Source organism: Triticum urartu, chromosome 5A (assembly GCF_056163025.1).
Source record: "Triticum urartu cultivar PI428250 chromosome 5A, HENAU_Tu73, whole genome shotgun sequence".
NCBI lineage: Eukaryota > Viridiplantae > Streptophyta > Magnoliopsida > Poales > Poaceae > Triticum > Triticum urartu.
Window position 1 is genome coordinate 654473178 of NC_141877.1, and position 14530 is coordinate 654487707.

The 14530-nt window shown below is 48.0% G+C and overlaps 1 protein-coding gene across 1 annotated transcript; it reads right to left on the reverse strand.

Annotated features, from left to right (window-relative positions):
• Positions 1-606: 606 nt before the first annotated feature.
• On the reverse strand, positions 607-2015 carry LOC147973806 (flavonol synthase/flavanone 3-hydroxylase-like). Its single transcript, XM_087522255.1, has 2 exons — positions 1149-2015; positions 607-1069 (listed from the first exon to the last, which is right to left on the reverse strand). Exons 1-2 carry the CDS (start codon positions 1938-1940, stop codon positions 851-853), a joined length of 1011 nt encoding a protein of 336 aa, XP_087378381.1. The 5' UTR covers positions 1941-2015; the 3' UTR covers positions 607-850.
• Between the last annotated feature and the right edge of the window lie 12515 nt (positions 2016-14530).

A 14530-nucleotide genomic window follows, 5' to 3' on the forward strand; every position in this document is an offset into this window, starting at 1 on the left:
TTGAATAAATGCAGGAAAGAACGAGCAACAATATCAACTCTAGGGCTTGAATTCTTGTCGGCTGTGGATATCACTGTCCTTCTAACCATACAATCACATGTTGGTTTGTTTTTACCGTTTTATAGTTGTATATGACTGATGTGCTGTTTTTTGTTTTTTGCATCTTAGCCTCGATTTTTTTCAATGGTTCGCTTTTAGTCCTCAAGAATTGAGTGGGTTGAAGTTTGTGAGCAATGACAAATTTGTTTCAGTCGAATGTCAGCTCGGTTTCATACATACAATTTTCATGTTTTTATTGGCTGATTTTGTTGTTGATGAAGGTCAGTTCGTTTTCAGTTGAATGTGAAATAGACACTTCCGAGAGGAAAACCGCAGCACGTGAAGACGATCCAATGCTCACCAGAGAGAGACAAATCTGCCTGTTCTAGAAAAAACAGACAATGGCCCCCTCCATTCATCACTTTCACCACCATTAATAATGGTTAGGATATCAAATCAATGTCGCTGGGTGTGTGGGAGTAGTGAATGGATTTGAGTGACGGGAAGGCGGCTGCCACATCAGGGGAGCTGCGGCGTTTCAATTTCTGGCTGGTTGGTGCGAGGTGATGACTGATAAGGATAATGAAACTGACTCACACCGACCACACGGTGAAGATATAATAAATAAAGAAAAGAAAAGACCCAAAATCTAAACTTACATAGTACTATTGTTTGTTGAATATCATTACGATCTCTCACGTATGAGCGAGATTATTGTTTGTTGAATACCGAAGCTTGCATGCAGAGGTGAATGTTGATATCACTACGAACATGTGCTCATGCGTGCAAGCAATGCATGGACGACGATCGATTACTGTGGTAGCTTGTTGATCTTGCAGTACATGTAGTCCTCGAACGTCTTGGCCTTGTAGTCGTACTTGGCAGGGATCTCGCCGGCGACGAGGCGCGGGTGCGGCGCGACGACGTACTCTAGCCGCGGATGCACGAACACAGGCCACGACATCCGCGTCTTCTCCTTGCTCACCGTCACCCGGTGCAGCACCGCCCTGTACCTCCCATTGCTCAAGATCTGCCACAAACATATTCTCGGACGTTCACTTGACGAGACGGTACGATCAAAGGGAAGAACAAATGGAGTGTTAGCTTGCCTCGATCTGGTCGCCGACGTTGACGATGAGGGCGCCTGGCACGTGCTCGACGTCGTACCAGCGCCCGTCCTTGGACACCTGGAGGCCCGGCACGTCGTCGGCTACGAGGACCGTAAGCGCGCACAGGTCGGTGTGCGGCGCGAAGCCGAGCACGAGCTCCGGCTGCGGGCACGGCGGGTAGAAGTTGACCTTCTGCATGAGCACCAGGCCGTCGTCGCCGCCGCCGAACGCCTCCGCCATGGCGCCCTCCTCCAGGCCCAGCCCCGCCGAGAGGCGCTCCAGTACCTCCCGCGTCAGCCGCCTCATGTGGCCACAGTACGCCTCGTTGGCCTCCCGGTACCCCCTAGGTTTCTCCGGCCAGAAGCCGTGGTTCACCGCGGCCGGCGGCGAGATGGTGTGGAACAAGTTGTCGGACCATATCTTCCTGTCGCCGGGGCTCCTCTGGACGCTGGAGCCGTAGCCCTCGGTCTTCCCCGAGGCCGGGTCCATGGCGTACCGCTGCTTCTCCTCCTGAGGGAGCGCGAAGAACTCCCGCCCCACGCGCTGCAGCTCCGCCACGGCATCCGCCGGCACGCCGTGGTTCACCGCCTGGAAGATCCCCCATTCCCTCGCCGCCTCCACCATGCGGCTGCCGGCGTCCGGCAAGGACATGTCGACCACTGGGATCTGCAGCGGTGAGGCCCCGCGGAAAGTGGTGGTGGGCGGCCGCTCGTGCTCGGGCCGCACGAACTCCGGCGGGAGCGCACCCAGCGAGGACGCCAGCACCTGCACGCTCTGCACCACCCCCGCCATACCTCGAATCAACCAGCTCAAGATTTATATTTGTGCAGATCTCGCGCCTTCTGCGTCTATATGCCGGCCGGGCGCATATTTGTACTGCCCGCTGTGCCGCGCCCGATGTTTTAGTTGTTTTATTATTAGTTTTTTTAGAAATGTTCTTTTTAATGATTGATTTTTTTTTGCCGGAAGTCCTTTTAATGATTGATGATTGCTCACCACGCAGCGTGGTGAGAAATGTTTTGTACTCTCCCTCCAATCCAAATCAAGTGTTGTAGTTTTGAATTGAGGTTAGTTTAAAACTACGACATTTGTTATGGATGAGAGGTAATAGTTGTTTTGGTTTAGTTGGGTATGCATCATACATACTACTACAGAATACCTCGCGCGTTGCTGCAGAAATAAATTGCAATATATTTTACTGACATGGTTGTATGAAACATGCATAGTTGAAGTAATAATAGATAAAAGGGTTTTTTTACATGTGTGCCCCTGGTTTCTTAGCTCTACTCATTCATCCCGCGCTCTTAACTTTTGCTCATATTTTCCCACTTCCTTAGCCGAAACCCTCAGAACAGGTCACAACGGACGTTATCGTCGGGTCAATGGCTTGACCATTAACTCTAACGAGTGGGGCCGCATTGGACTGTGTCGTCCGTTGGACCTGACAAGTGGGGCCGCGTTGGGCGGTGTCGCTGTTCGACCATTGGGCGTCCCTTGCATTAAACGCATGCGCACGTCGCCACGAGAGAAGCCTGCTATGCATGCACCTAGCAAGTCTGCCTGCATGCGTCGATGAGCGCCGCCACAACAGAAGCCTGCTATGCATGCACCCAGCAAGTCTGCCTGCATGCATCGGTGCACGCCGCCACGATGCGCCGACCGAGCCTGCATGCATCGATGCATGCCGCCACGATGCACTGATCGAGCCGCTTTCGTGCACGCCATCCGCCACAGATGCAACAACGGTCGCTGCCGCTGGTTCCTCTCTTCTCGCACGCTTGTCTCCTCGATTTAGAGCATTGTTTTTTTAGATCAGTTTCAGCCTTTTCGATCCACTTGCATCTGCACCCGTTTTGCTACGACAAATAAATTGAACAATATGTTTTATATTTTTATAGCTGCATGCACTAGCCTGGTGGCTACATATTTGTGACTTGTGAAAAAAAGAGAAGGGTTCATTGTGGCTGCATGCACTAGGTGGTTACTAACAAACCGAGCTCTCTAAGAAAACAATCAACAAATATGTAGATGCTACCTCTTTTAGCACTGCGTTGGTTTTTCCCGAAGAGGAAGGGATGATGCAGCAAAGTAGCGTAAGTATTTCCCTCAGTTTTTGAGAACCAAGGTATTAATCCAGTAGGAGGCTACGCACGAGTCCCTCGTACCTGCACAAAACAAATAAATCCTCGCAACCAACGCAAATAGGGGTTGTAAATCCCTATAGGGCCACTTACGAGAGTAAGATCTGATAGATATGATAAGATAATATTTTTGGTATTTTTATGATAAAGATGCAAAGTAAAATAAAGGCAAAGTAAATAACAAAGTAGTAGGAGATTAATATGATAGATAGACCCGGGGGCCATAGGTTTCACTAGTGGCTTCTCTCGAGAGCATAAGTATTCTACGGTGGGTGAACAAATTACTGTTGAGCAATTGACAGAATTGAGCATAGTTATGAGAATATCTAGGTATGATCATGTATATAGGCATCACGTCCGAGACAACTAGACCGACTCCTGCCTGCATCTACTACTATTACTCCACTCATCGACCGCTATCTAGCATGCATCTAGAGTATTAAGTTAAAAACAGAGTAACGCCTTAAGCAAGATAGACTCATGCAATATGAAGAAAACCCCATCTTGTTATCCTCGATGGCAACAATACAATACGTGCCTTGCTGCCCTTACTATCACCGGGAAAGCACACCGCAAGATTGAACCCAAAGCTAAGCACTTCTCCCATTGCAAGAAAGATCAATCTAGTAGGCCAAACCAAACTTGATAATTCGAAGAGACTTGCAAAGATAACCAATCATACATAAAATAATTCAGAGAATATTAAAATATTATTCATAGATAAACTTGATCATAAACCCACAATTCATCGGTCTCAACAAACACACCGCAAAAAGAAGATTACATCGAATAGATCTGCACAAGAGAGGGCGAGAACATTGTATTGAGATCCAAAAAGAGAGAAGAAGCCATCTAGCTACTAACTATGGACCCATAGGTCTGAAGTAAACTACTCACACTTCATCGGAGGGGCTATGGTGTTGATGTAGAAGCCCTCTGTGATCGATGCCCCCTCCGGCGGAGCTCCGGAACAGGCCCCAAGATGGGATCTCGTGGATACAGAAAGTTACAGCGGTGGAATTAGGGTTTTGCCTCCTCATCTGATCGTTTAGGGATACAGGGGTGGCAATCGGCGTGGTTCTACATCACCGAGCCACGCGACACCAACTGGGTGATGGCCCCCGATTTTCGATCCGGAATCCCCACGCGGCTCACCTCCTGGAAAGAGAAGGGCCTATCCCGGGGTTCATCGGTGGAGCTGGACGGACTCCAGAAATGTATCCGGAATATGGCAAGCAAGAAGCTCAAGCTTGTCAACATAGTCCAGGTCATGCTCATCCGCCGGATCCTCCCGTGTCAACAACGGGATTTCAACTTGTGGGAGTTCGACCCGACCCAGCACCAGACTCTGAGCGAGCTCTTCGACACGACACACAAGGACGTCTGGAGGGTGCTGTTCAAGGGCGCCGAGGTCCCTCCCTCTCTCACTGAGGACCGCGGGCTAAGCGCGAAGCGCCCATTGCATTCGGTGAGTTCTATTCATCCGGTAGGATATTTTATTTCCCCTGGCTTAATCATGCGCGGGGTCTGAGCTCCATGCCTTTGACAGGACTGGATGGAGACGTCGGGGTAGATTAACTGTCCGGCCCCTCTGCCCGAAGACACTACGGATGCTCTCCTGACGGAGATGCTGACTCCGGCTCCTTACAAGGTGCCGGAGAAGACCAAGAAGGCCAAGGGAACCCGAAAGAGTTCCCGACGCCAGGTGTTATCGGACTCATCGTCCGATAACTCCGCGACGCACTCCTCCCCCGAAGACGAGGAAGAAGATGAAGATGCTCCCCCTTCAGTCGGGGGAGACAAGAAAAGGAAGGCCGCCCCGACCGGGGGGGCGAAGGGTCCAAGAAGGGGAGGACCCTCCTTCCGGACTATTCCACCACCGCCGCTGAAGGCGAAGATGAGTGGCTGCTCAGGGCGAAGCCCCTGGCGAAGTCGTAAGTATTTGGATGCCAGAGTAACTCATAGCATACCTTTGTCGCACTGCTTCTCCTAACGCCGAATTATGATTATGCAGACCGCCATGAGCCCGTATCGACGTATCTTCGTCGGACGGCTCCCTGGGCTCGTCAGATATGGATAGCGATCCACTTCCGACCGCCACCTCCCCTTGCCCTACGGACAACGCCGAGGTATTGTCTCAAGAGCCACCGAGTCGAGGGGAGACAGTCCCGGAGGCGCCTCAAGGCGACCTTCCGGATTCTGGGAGCAAGGCTCCCGAGGGCTCCGAGTTCGGCCCTCAGCCGAACACCGCGCCGGAACCTCCAGTGGTTCCGGACTCAGGCAGGCGGCCTCCTTCCAAAAGGGGCAAGACACCTGTGCCGGTGACCTCTGTCCATCCAGAGGCACCGGACAATCTGCTGGGAGCGCTTCGCAACGCTTCTATCGACGAAGAGCACCGCACTATTATGAGTGCAATGGTCCAGAAGGTTCAGTCCGCCAAGAGCGGACTGACTCAAGCATGGTCCAGCCTTCTAACAGGCTTTGAGGCAAGTTTTTGTAATATAGGAAAAATATTACCGCGTAGACAGTAGCCCTTGATGCTCTGTTCGGTGTTCACAAAGAAAAGCCGAACAGAGGATCAAACAATATCGCAGGAGTCTAATATAAGTATGTCTATATGCGTATGCAGGCTTCACTGCTGGCCTCTGCCGCACTGACTGCGGAGGTCGCTGCACTAAAGCAGGACCTCAAAGGGTCCAAGGAAGAGCTCGGTGTTGGAAATATGCCCTAGAGGCAATAATAAAATGGTTATTATTGTATTTCCTTGTTCATGATAATTGTCTATTGTTCATGCTATAATTGTATTAACCGGAAACCGTAATACATGTGTGAATACATAGACCACAACATGTCCCTAGTAAGCCTCTAGTTGACTAGCTCATTGATCAATAGATGGTCATGGTTTCCTGACCATGGACATTGGATGTCATTGATAACGGGATCACATCATTAGGAGAATGATGTGATGGACAAGACCCAATCCTAAGCCTAGCACAAGATCGTATAGTTCGTCTGATAAAGCTTTTCTAATGTCAAATATCATTTCCTTAGACCATGAGATTGTGCAACTCCCGGATACCGTAGGAATGCTTTGGGTGTACCAAACGCCACAATGTAACTGGGTGGCAAGGTGCACTGCGGGTATCTCCGAAAGTGTCTGTTGGGTTGGCACGAATCAAGACTGGGATTTGTCACTCCGTGTAACGGAGAGGTATCTCTGGGCCCACTCGGTAGGACATCATCATAATGTGCACAATGTGACCAAGGATTTGATCACGAGATGATGTGTTACGGAACGAGTAAAGAGACTTGCCGATAACGAGATTGAACAAGGTATCGGGATACCTACGATCGAATCTCGGGCAAGTACTATACCGGTAGACAAAGGGAATTGTATACGGGATTGACTAAATCCTTGACATCGTGGTTCATCCGATGAGATCATCGTGGAACATGTGGGAGCCAACATGGGTATCCAGATCCCGCTGTTGGTTATTGACCAGAGAGATGTCTCGGTCATGTCTGCATTATTCCTGAGCCCGTAGGGTCTACACACTTAAGGTTCGATGACGCTAGGGTTATAGGGAAAGTATGTACGTGGTTACCGAATGTTGTTCGGAGTCCCGGATAAGATCCCGGATGTCACGAGGAGTTCCGGAATGGTCCGGAGGTAAAGATTTATATATGGGAAGTCCCGTTTTGGTCACCGGAAAAGTTTCGGGTGCTATCGGTAACGTACCGGGACCACCGGGAGGGTCCCGGGGGTCCACCAGGTGGGGCCACCAGCCCCAGAAGGCTGCATGGGCCAAGTGTGGGAGGGGACCAGCCCCAGGTGGGCTGGTGCACCCCCCCCCACCAAGGCCAAAGGCGCGTGGAGAGTGGGAAGGGGGCAAACCCTAGGTCCAGATGGGCCTTAAGGCCCACCCTAGGGCGCTCCCCTCTCTTCCACCCCTTGGCCGCACCCTAGATGGGTTTTGGGGGCAGACGCCACCCCTAGGGATGGAACCCTAGATGGGGGCGCAGCCCCTCCCCTCCCCCTATATATACTTGAGGTATTGGGGGCTTCCCAACAGATGATTTGATCTTCCTCTTATCGTAGCCCTACCTCTCTCCCTCCTCGTCTCTCGTAGTGCTTGGCGAAGCCCTGCTGGAGTCCCGCGCTCCTCCACCATCACCACGCCGTCGTGCTGTTGCTGGACGGAGTCTTCCCCAACCTCTCCCTCTCTCCTTGCTGGATCAAGGCGCGGGAGACGTCACCGGGCTGTACGTGTGTTGAACGCGGAGGCGCCCTTGTTCGGCGCTTAGATCGGAATCGAACGCGATCTGAATTGCTGCGTGTACGACTCCACCAACCGCGTTCTTGCAACGCTTCCGCTTAGCGATCTACAAGGGTATGTAGATTACTCCATAGATTGATCTTGGTGATGCGTAGAAAATTTTAAATTTCTGCTACGATCCCCAACAGTGGCATCATGAGCCAGGTCTATGCGTAGATTCTATGCACGAGTAGAACACAAAGTAGTTGTGGGCGATGATTTGTTCAATTTGCTTGCCGTTACTAGTCTTATCTTGATTCGGCGGCATTGTGGGATGAAGCGGCCCGGACGGACCTTACACGACTTACGTGAGACTGGTTCCACCGACTGACATGCACTTGATGCATAAGGTGGCTGGCAGGTGTCTGTCGCTCCCACTTTAGTTGGATCGAATTCGATGAAAAGGGTCCTTATGAAGGATAAATAGCAATTGGCATATCACCGTTGTGGTTTTGCGTAGGTAAGAAACGTTCTTCCTAGAAACCCATAGCAGCCACGTAAAACATGAAACAACAATTAGAGGACGTCCAACTTGTTTTTGCAGGGTATGCTATGTGATGTGATATGGCCAAAGGATGTGATGAATGATATATGTGATGTATGAGATTGATCATGTTCTTGTAATAGGAATCACGACTTGCATGTCGATGAGTATGACAACCGGCAGGAGCCATAGGAGTTGTCTTAATTTATTTATGACCTGCGTGTCAATGAAAACGCCATGTAATTTCTTTACTTTATTGCTAACCGTTAGCCATAGTAGTAGAAGTAATAGTTGGCGAGGCAACTTCATGAAGACACGATGATGGAGATAATGGTGTCATGCCGGTGACGATGGTGTTCATGCCGCGCCTCGAAGATGGAGATCAAAGGCGCAAGATGATATTGGCCATATCATGTCACTTTATGATTTGCATGTGATGTTTGTCATGTTTACATCTTATTTGCTTAGGATGATGATAACATAAATAAGATGATCCCTCGCAATAATTTCAAGAAAGTGTTCCCCCTAACTGTGCACCGTTGCTAAGGTCCGTTGTTCCGAAGCACCACGTGATGATCGGGTGTGATAGGTTCTAATGTTCGCATACAATGGGTGTAAGCCAGATTTACACACGCAATACACTCAGGTTAACTTGATGAGCCTAGCATGTACAGACATGGCCTCGGAACACGGAAGACCGAAAGGTCGAACATGAGTCGTATAGTGGATACGATCAACATAAAGATGTTCACCGATGATGACTAGTCTGTCTCACGTGATGATCGGACACGGCCTAGTTGACTCGGATCATGTATCACTTAGATGACTAGAGGGATGTCTATCTAAGTGGGAGTTCATTGAATAATTTGATTAGATGAACTTAATTATCATGAACATAGTCAAAAGGTCTTTGCAAATTATGTCGTAGCTTACGCTTTGGTTCTACTGTTTTAGATATGTTCCTAGAGAAAATTTAGTTGAGAGTTGACAGTAGCAATTATGCGGACTGAGTCCGTGAACTGAGGATTGTCCTCATTGCTGCACAGAAGGGCTATGTCCTTAATGCACCGCTCAGTGTGTTGAACCTCGAGCGTCGTCTGTAGATGTTGGGAAACATCTGACATACACGTTTTGATGACTACGTGATAGTTCAGTACATAATACTAACGGTCTAGAATTGTGGCACCAGCGACGTTTTGAAACGTCGTAGAACATATGAGATGTTCCAAAGACTGAAATTGGAATTTCAGACTAGTGCCCACGTCAAGAGGTATGAGACCTCTGACAAGTTTCTTAAGCCTACAAACTAAGGGAGAAAAACTCAATCGTTGAGCATGTGCTCAGATTGTCTGTGTACTGCAATCGCTTGAATCGAGTGGGAGTTAATCTTCCAGATGAGATAGTGATGGTTCTCCATAGTCACAGCCACCAAGCTATTGGAGCTTCGTGATGAACTATAACATATCAGGGATAGACATGATGATCCTCGAGCAACTCGCTATGTTTGACACCACGAAAGTAGAAATCAAGTAGGAGCATCAATTGTTGATGGTTAAACCACTAGTTTCAAGAAGGGCAAGGGAATGAAGGGATACTTCATGTGACGGCAAATCAGTTACTGCTCTAGTGAAGAAACCCAAGGTTGAACCAAACCCGAGACTAAGTGCTTCTATAATGAGGGGAACGGTCACTGAAGCAGAACTACCCTAGATACTTGGTAGATGAGAAGGCTGGCAAGGTCGACAGAAGTATTTTGGATATACGTCATATTATTGTGTACTTTACTAGTACTCCTAGTAGCACCAGGGTAATAAATACCGGTTCGGTTGCTAAGCGTTAGTAACTCGAAATAAAAGGCTGCGGAGACTAGCTAAAGGTGAGATGACGATATGTGTTGGAAGTGTTTCCAAGGTTGATGTGATCAAACATCGCACGCTCCCTCTACCATCGGGATTGGTGTTAAACCGAAATAATTGTTATTTGGTGTTTGCGTTGAGCATAGACATGATTGGATTATGTTTACCGCCACACGGTTATTCATTTAAGGAGAATAATTGTTACTCTGTTTATTTGAATAATACCTTCAATGGTCTTGCACCTAAAATGAATGGTTTATTGAATCTCGATCGTAGTGATACACATGTTCATGCCAAAAGATATAAGATAGTAATGATAGTACCACGTACTTGTGGCACTGCCATTTGAGTCATGTTGGTATAAAACGCATGAAGAAGCTCCATGTTGATGGATCTTTGGACTCACTCGTTTTTGAAAAGATTGAGACATGCGAACCATGTCTATTGGTAGATATGCATGAAGAAACTCCATGCAGATGGATCGTTTGGACTCACTTGATTTTGAATCACTTGAGACATGCAAATCATACCACATGGGCAAGATGACTGAAAGGCCTCGTTTTCAGTAAGATGGAACAAGAAAGCAACTTGTTGGAAGTAATACATTTTGATGTGTGCAGTCCAATGAGTGCTGAGGCACGCAGTGGATATCATTATGTTCTTACTTCACAGATGATTTGAGTAGATGCTGAGTATATTTACTTGATGAAACACAAGTCTGAATTATTGAAAGGTTTAAGTAATTTCAGAGTGAAGTTGAAGATCGTCGTGACAAGATGATAAAATGTCTATGATATGATCATAGAGATGAATATCTGAGTTACGAGTTTGGCACACAATTAAGACATTGTGGAAATTGTTTCACAACTAATACCGCCTGGACCACCATAGTGTGATGGTGTGTCCGAACATCACAACTGCACCCTCTTAGATATGGTGCATACCATGATTTCTCTTATCGAATTACCACTATCTTTTATGGGTTAGGCATTAGAGACAACCGCACTAACTTTAAATAGGGCACCACACAATTCTGTTGAGACGACACCGTATGAACTATGGTTTAGAGAAACCTAAGCTGTCGTTTCTTAAAAGTTTGGGGCTGCGATGCTTATGTGAAAAGGTTTCAGGCTGATAAGCTCGAACCCAAAGCGGATAAATGCATCTTCATAGAATACCCAAAAATAGTTGGGTATACCTCCTATTTCAAATCCGGAAGCAAAAGTGATTGTTTCTAGAAACAGGTCCTTTCTCAAGGAAAAGTTTCTCTCAAAAGAATTGAGTGGGAGGATGGTGGATACTTGATGAGGTTATTGAACCGCCACTTCAACTAGTGTGTAGCAGGGCACAGGAAGTTGTTCCTGTGGCACCTACACCAATTGAAGTGGAAGCTTATGATAGTGATCATGAAACTTTGGATCAAGTCACTACCAAACCTCATAGGTCGACAAGGATGCATACTACTTCAGAGTGGTATGTAATCCTATCTTGGAAGTCATGTTGCTAGACAACAATGAACCTACGAGCTATGGAGAAGTGATGGTGGGCCCAGATTCCGAAGAATGGCTCGAGGCCATAAAATCCGAGAGAGGATCCGTGTATAAAAGAAAGTATAGACTTTGAAAGAACCACTTGATGGTCATAAGGCTGTTGGGTGCAGATGGATTTTAAAAGGAAGACAGACAATGATGGTAAGTGTCACCATTAAGAAAGATCGACTTGTCGTTATGATGTTTCCCAACAAGCTCAAGGAGTTGACTACGATGAGACATTCTCACTCGTAGCGATGCTAAGAGTCTGTTGGAATTATGTTAGCAGTTACTGCATTATTTATGAAATCTTGCAGATATGATGTAAAAAACATTGTTTCCTCGACATTTTTCTTGAGGAAAGGTTGTATGTGATACAACCAGAAGGTTTTGTCAATCCTAAAAGATGCTAACAAGTATGCAAAGCCCCAGCAATCCTTCTAAGGACTGGAGTAAGCATCTCGGAATTGGAATGTACGCTTTGATGAGATGATCAAAGATTTTGGGTTTATACAAAGTTTATGAGAAACTTGTATTTCCAAAGAAGTGAGTGGGAGCACTGCAGAATTTTTGATGAGTATATGTTGTTCATATATTGTTGATCAGAAATGATGTAGAATTTCTGGAAAGCATGCAGGGTTATTTGAAAAGTGTTTTTCAATGGAAAACCTGGATTAAGCTACTTGAACATTGAGCATCAAGATCTATAAGGATAGATCAAAATCGCTTAATAGTACTTTCAAACGAACACATACCATGAAATTTTTTTGAAGGAGTTCAAAAATAGATCGGCAAAGAAGGAGTTCTTAGCTGTGTTACAAGGTGTGAATATTGAGTAAGACTCAAGACCTGACCACGGCAAAAGAGAGAGAAAGGACAAAGGTCGTCCCCTATGCTATAGACGGTGTGATTATTGACTCTAGTGCAAGTGGGAGACTGTTGGAAATATGCCCTAGAGGCAATAATAAAATGGTTATTATTGTATTTCCTTGTTCATGATAATTGTCTATTGTTCATGCTATAATTGTATTAACCGGAAACCGTAATACATGTGTGAATACATAGACCACAACATGTCCCTAGTAAGCCTCTAGTTGACTAGCTCGTTGATCAATAGATGGTCATGGTTTCCTGACCATGGACATTGGATGTCATTGATAACGGGATCACATCATTAGGAGAATGATGTGATGGACAAGACCCAATCCTAAGCCTAGCACAAGATCGTATAGTTCGTCTGCTAAAGCTTTTCTAATGTCAAGTATCATTTCCATAGACCATGAGATTGTGCAACTCTCGGATACCGTAGGAATGCTTTGGGTGTACCAAACGCCACAATGTAACTGGGTGGCAAGGTGCACTGCGGGTATCTCCGAAAGTGTCTGTTGGGTTGGCACGAATCGAGACTGGGATTTGTCACTCCGTGTAACGGAGAGGTATCTCTGGGCCCACTCGGTAGGACATCATCATAATGTGCACAATGTGACCAAGGAATTGATCACGGGATGATGTGTTACGGAATGAGTAAAGAGACTTGCCGGTAACGAGATTGAACAAGGTATCGAGATACCGACGATCGAATCTCCGGGAAGTACTATACCGGTAGACAAAGGGAATTGTATACGGGATTGACTGAATCCTTGACATCGTGGTTCATCCGATGAGATCATCGTGGAACATGTGGGAGCCAACATGGGTATCCAGATCCTGCTGTTGGTTATTGACCAGAGAGATGTCTCGGTCATGTCTGCATTATTCCCGAGCCCGTAGGGTCTACACACTTAAGGTTCGATGACGCTAGGGTTATAGGGAAAGTATGTACACGGTTACCGAATGTTGTTCGGAGTCCCGGATAAGATCCCGGACGTCACGAGGAGTTCCGGATTGGTCCGGAGGTAAAGATTTATATATGGGAAATCCCGTTTTGGTCACCGGAAAAGTTTCGGGTGCTATCGGTAGTGTACCGGGACCACCGGGAGGGTCCCGGGGGTCCACCAGGTGGGGCCACCAGGCCCAGAAGGCTGCATGGGCCAAGTGTGGGAGGGGACCAGCCCCAGGTGGGCTGGTGCGCCCCCCCCCACCAAGGCCCAAGGCGTGTGGAGAGTGGGAAGGGGCAAACCCTAGGTCCAGATGGGCCTTAAGGCCCACCCTAGGGCGCCCCCCTCTCTTTCCCCTTGGCCGCACCCTAGATGGGTTTTGGGGGCTGCCGCCACCCCTTGGGATGGAACCCTAGATGGGGGCGCAGCCCCTCCCCTCCCCCTATATATACTTGAGGTATTGGGGGCTGCCCAACAAATGATTTGATCTTCCTCTTGGCGCAGCCCTACCTCTCTCCCTCCTCGTCTCTCGTAGTGCTTGGCGAAGCCCTGCTGGAGTCCCGCACTCCTCCACCATCACCACGCCGTCGTGCTGCTGCTGGACGAAGTCTACCCCAACCTCTCCCTCTCTCCTTGCTGGATCAAGGCGCGGGAGATGTCACCGGGTTGTACGTGTGCTGAACGCGGAGGCGCCGTTGTTCAGCGCTTAGATCGGAATCGACCGTGATCTGAATTGCTGCGTGTATGACTCCACCAACCGCATTCTTGCAACGCTTCCGCTTAGCAATCTACAAGGGTATGTAGATGCACTCCCATTGCCCTTGTTGCTAGATTACTCCATAGATTGATCTTGGTGATGCGTAGAAAATTTTAAATTTCTGCTACGATCCCCAACACTCGGCCTTGCCAAGAGGCAGCTCGAGGAGAAAAAAGGTAAGTAGTACCTAGTCTATGGATATATATAAAAAGAATGCCATTGCAAAATGACAGGATCGTCGTAAATTTGCCAGGGGCCACGACCGAGGTGGCGACCCTGAAGCAAGCGCTATCCGAGGCCGAAAACAAAGCGGCCAAGGAGCGCACCGAGCGGGAAAGGCAGGAGGCCCGGGTGGGCGAGGTGCAGCAAGAGCTCCATGTTCTCGTAACGAAGCACGAGGACTTGGAGCTTGACTTGAAGATGCGAGAGTCCGAGCTTGCCGCAGCCCTCGAGCGCACAAAGAATGCCAAGGCTGAAGCCCA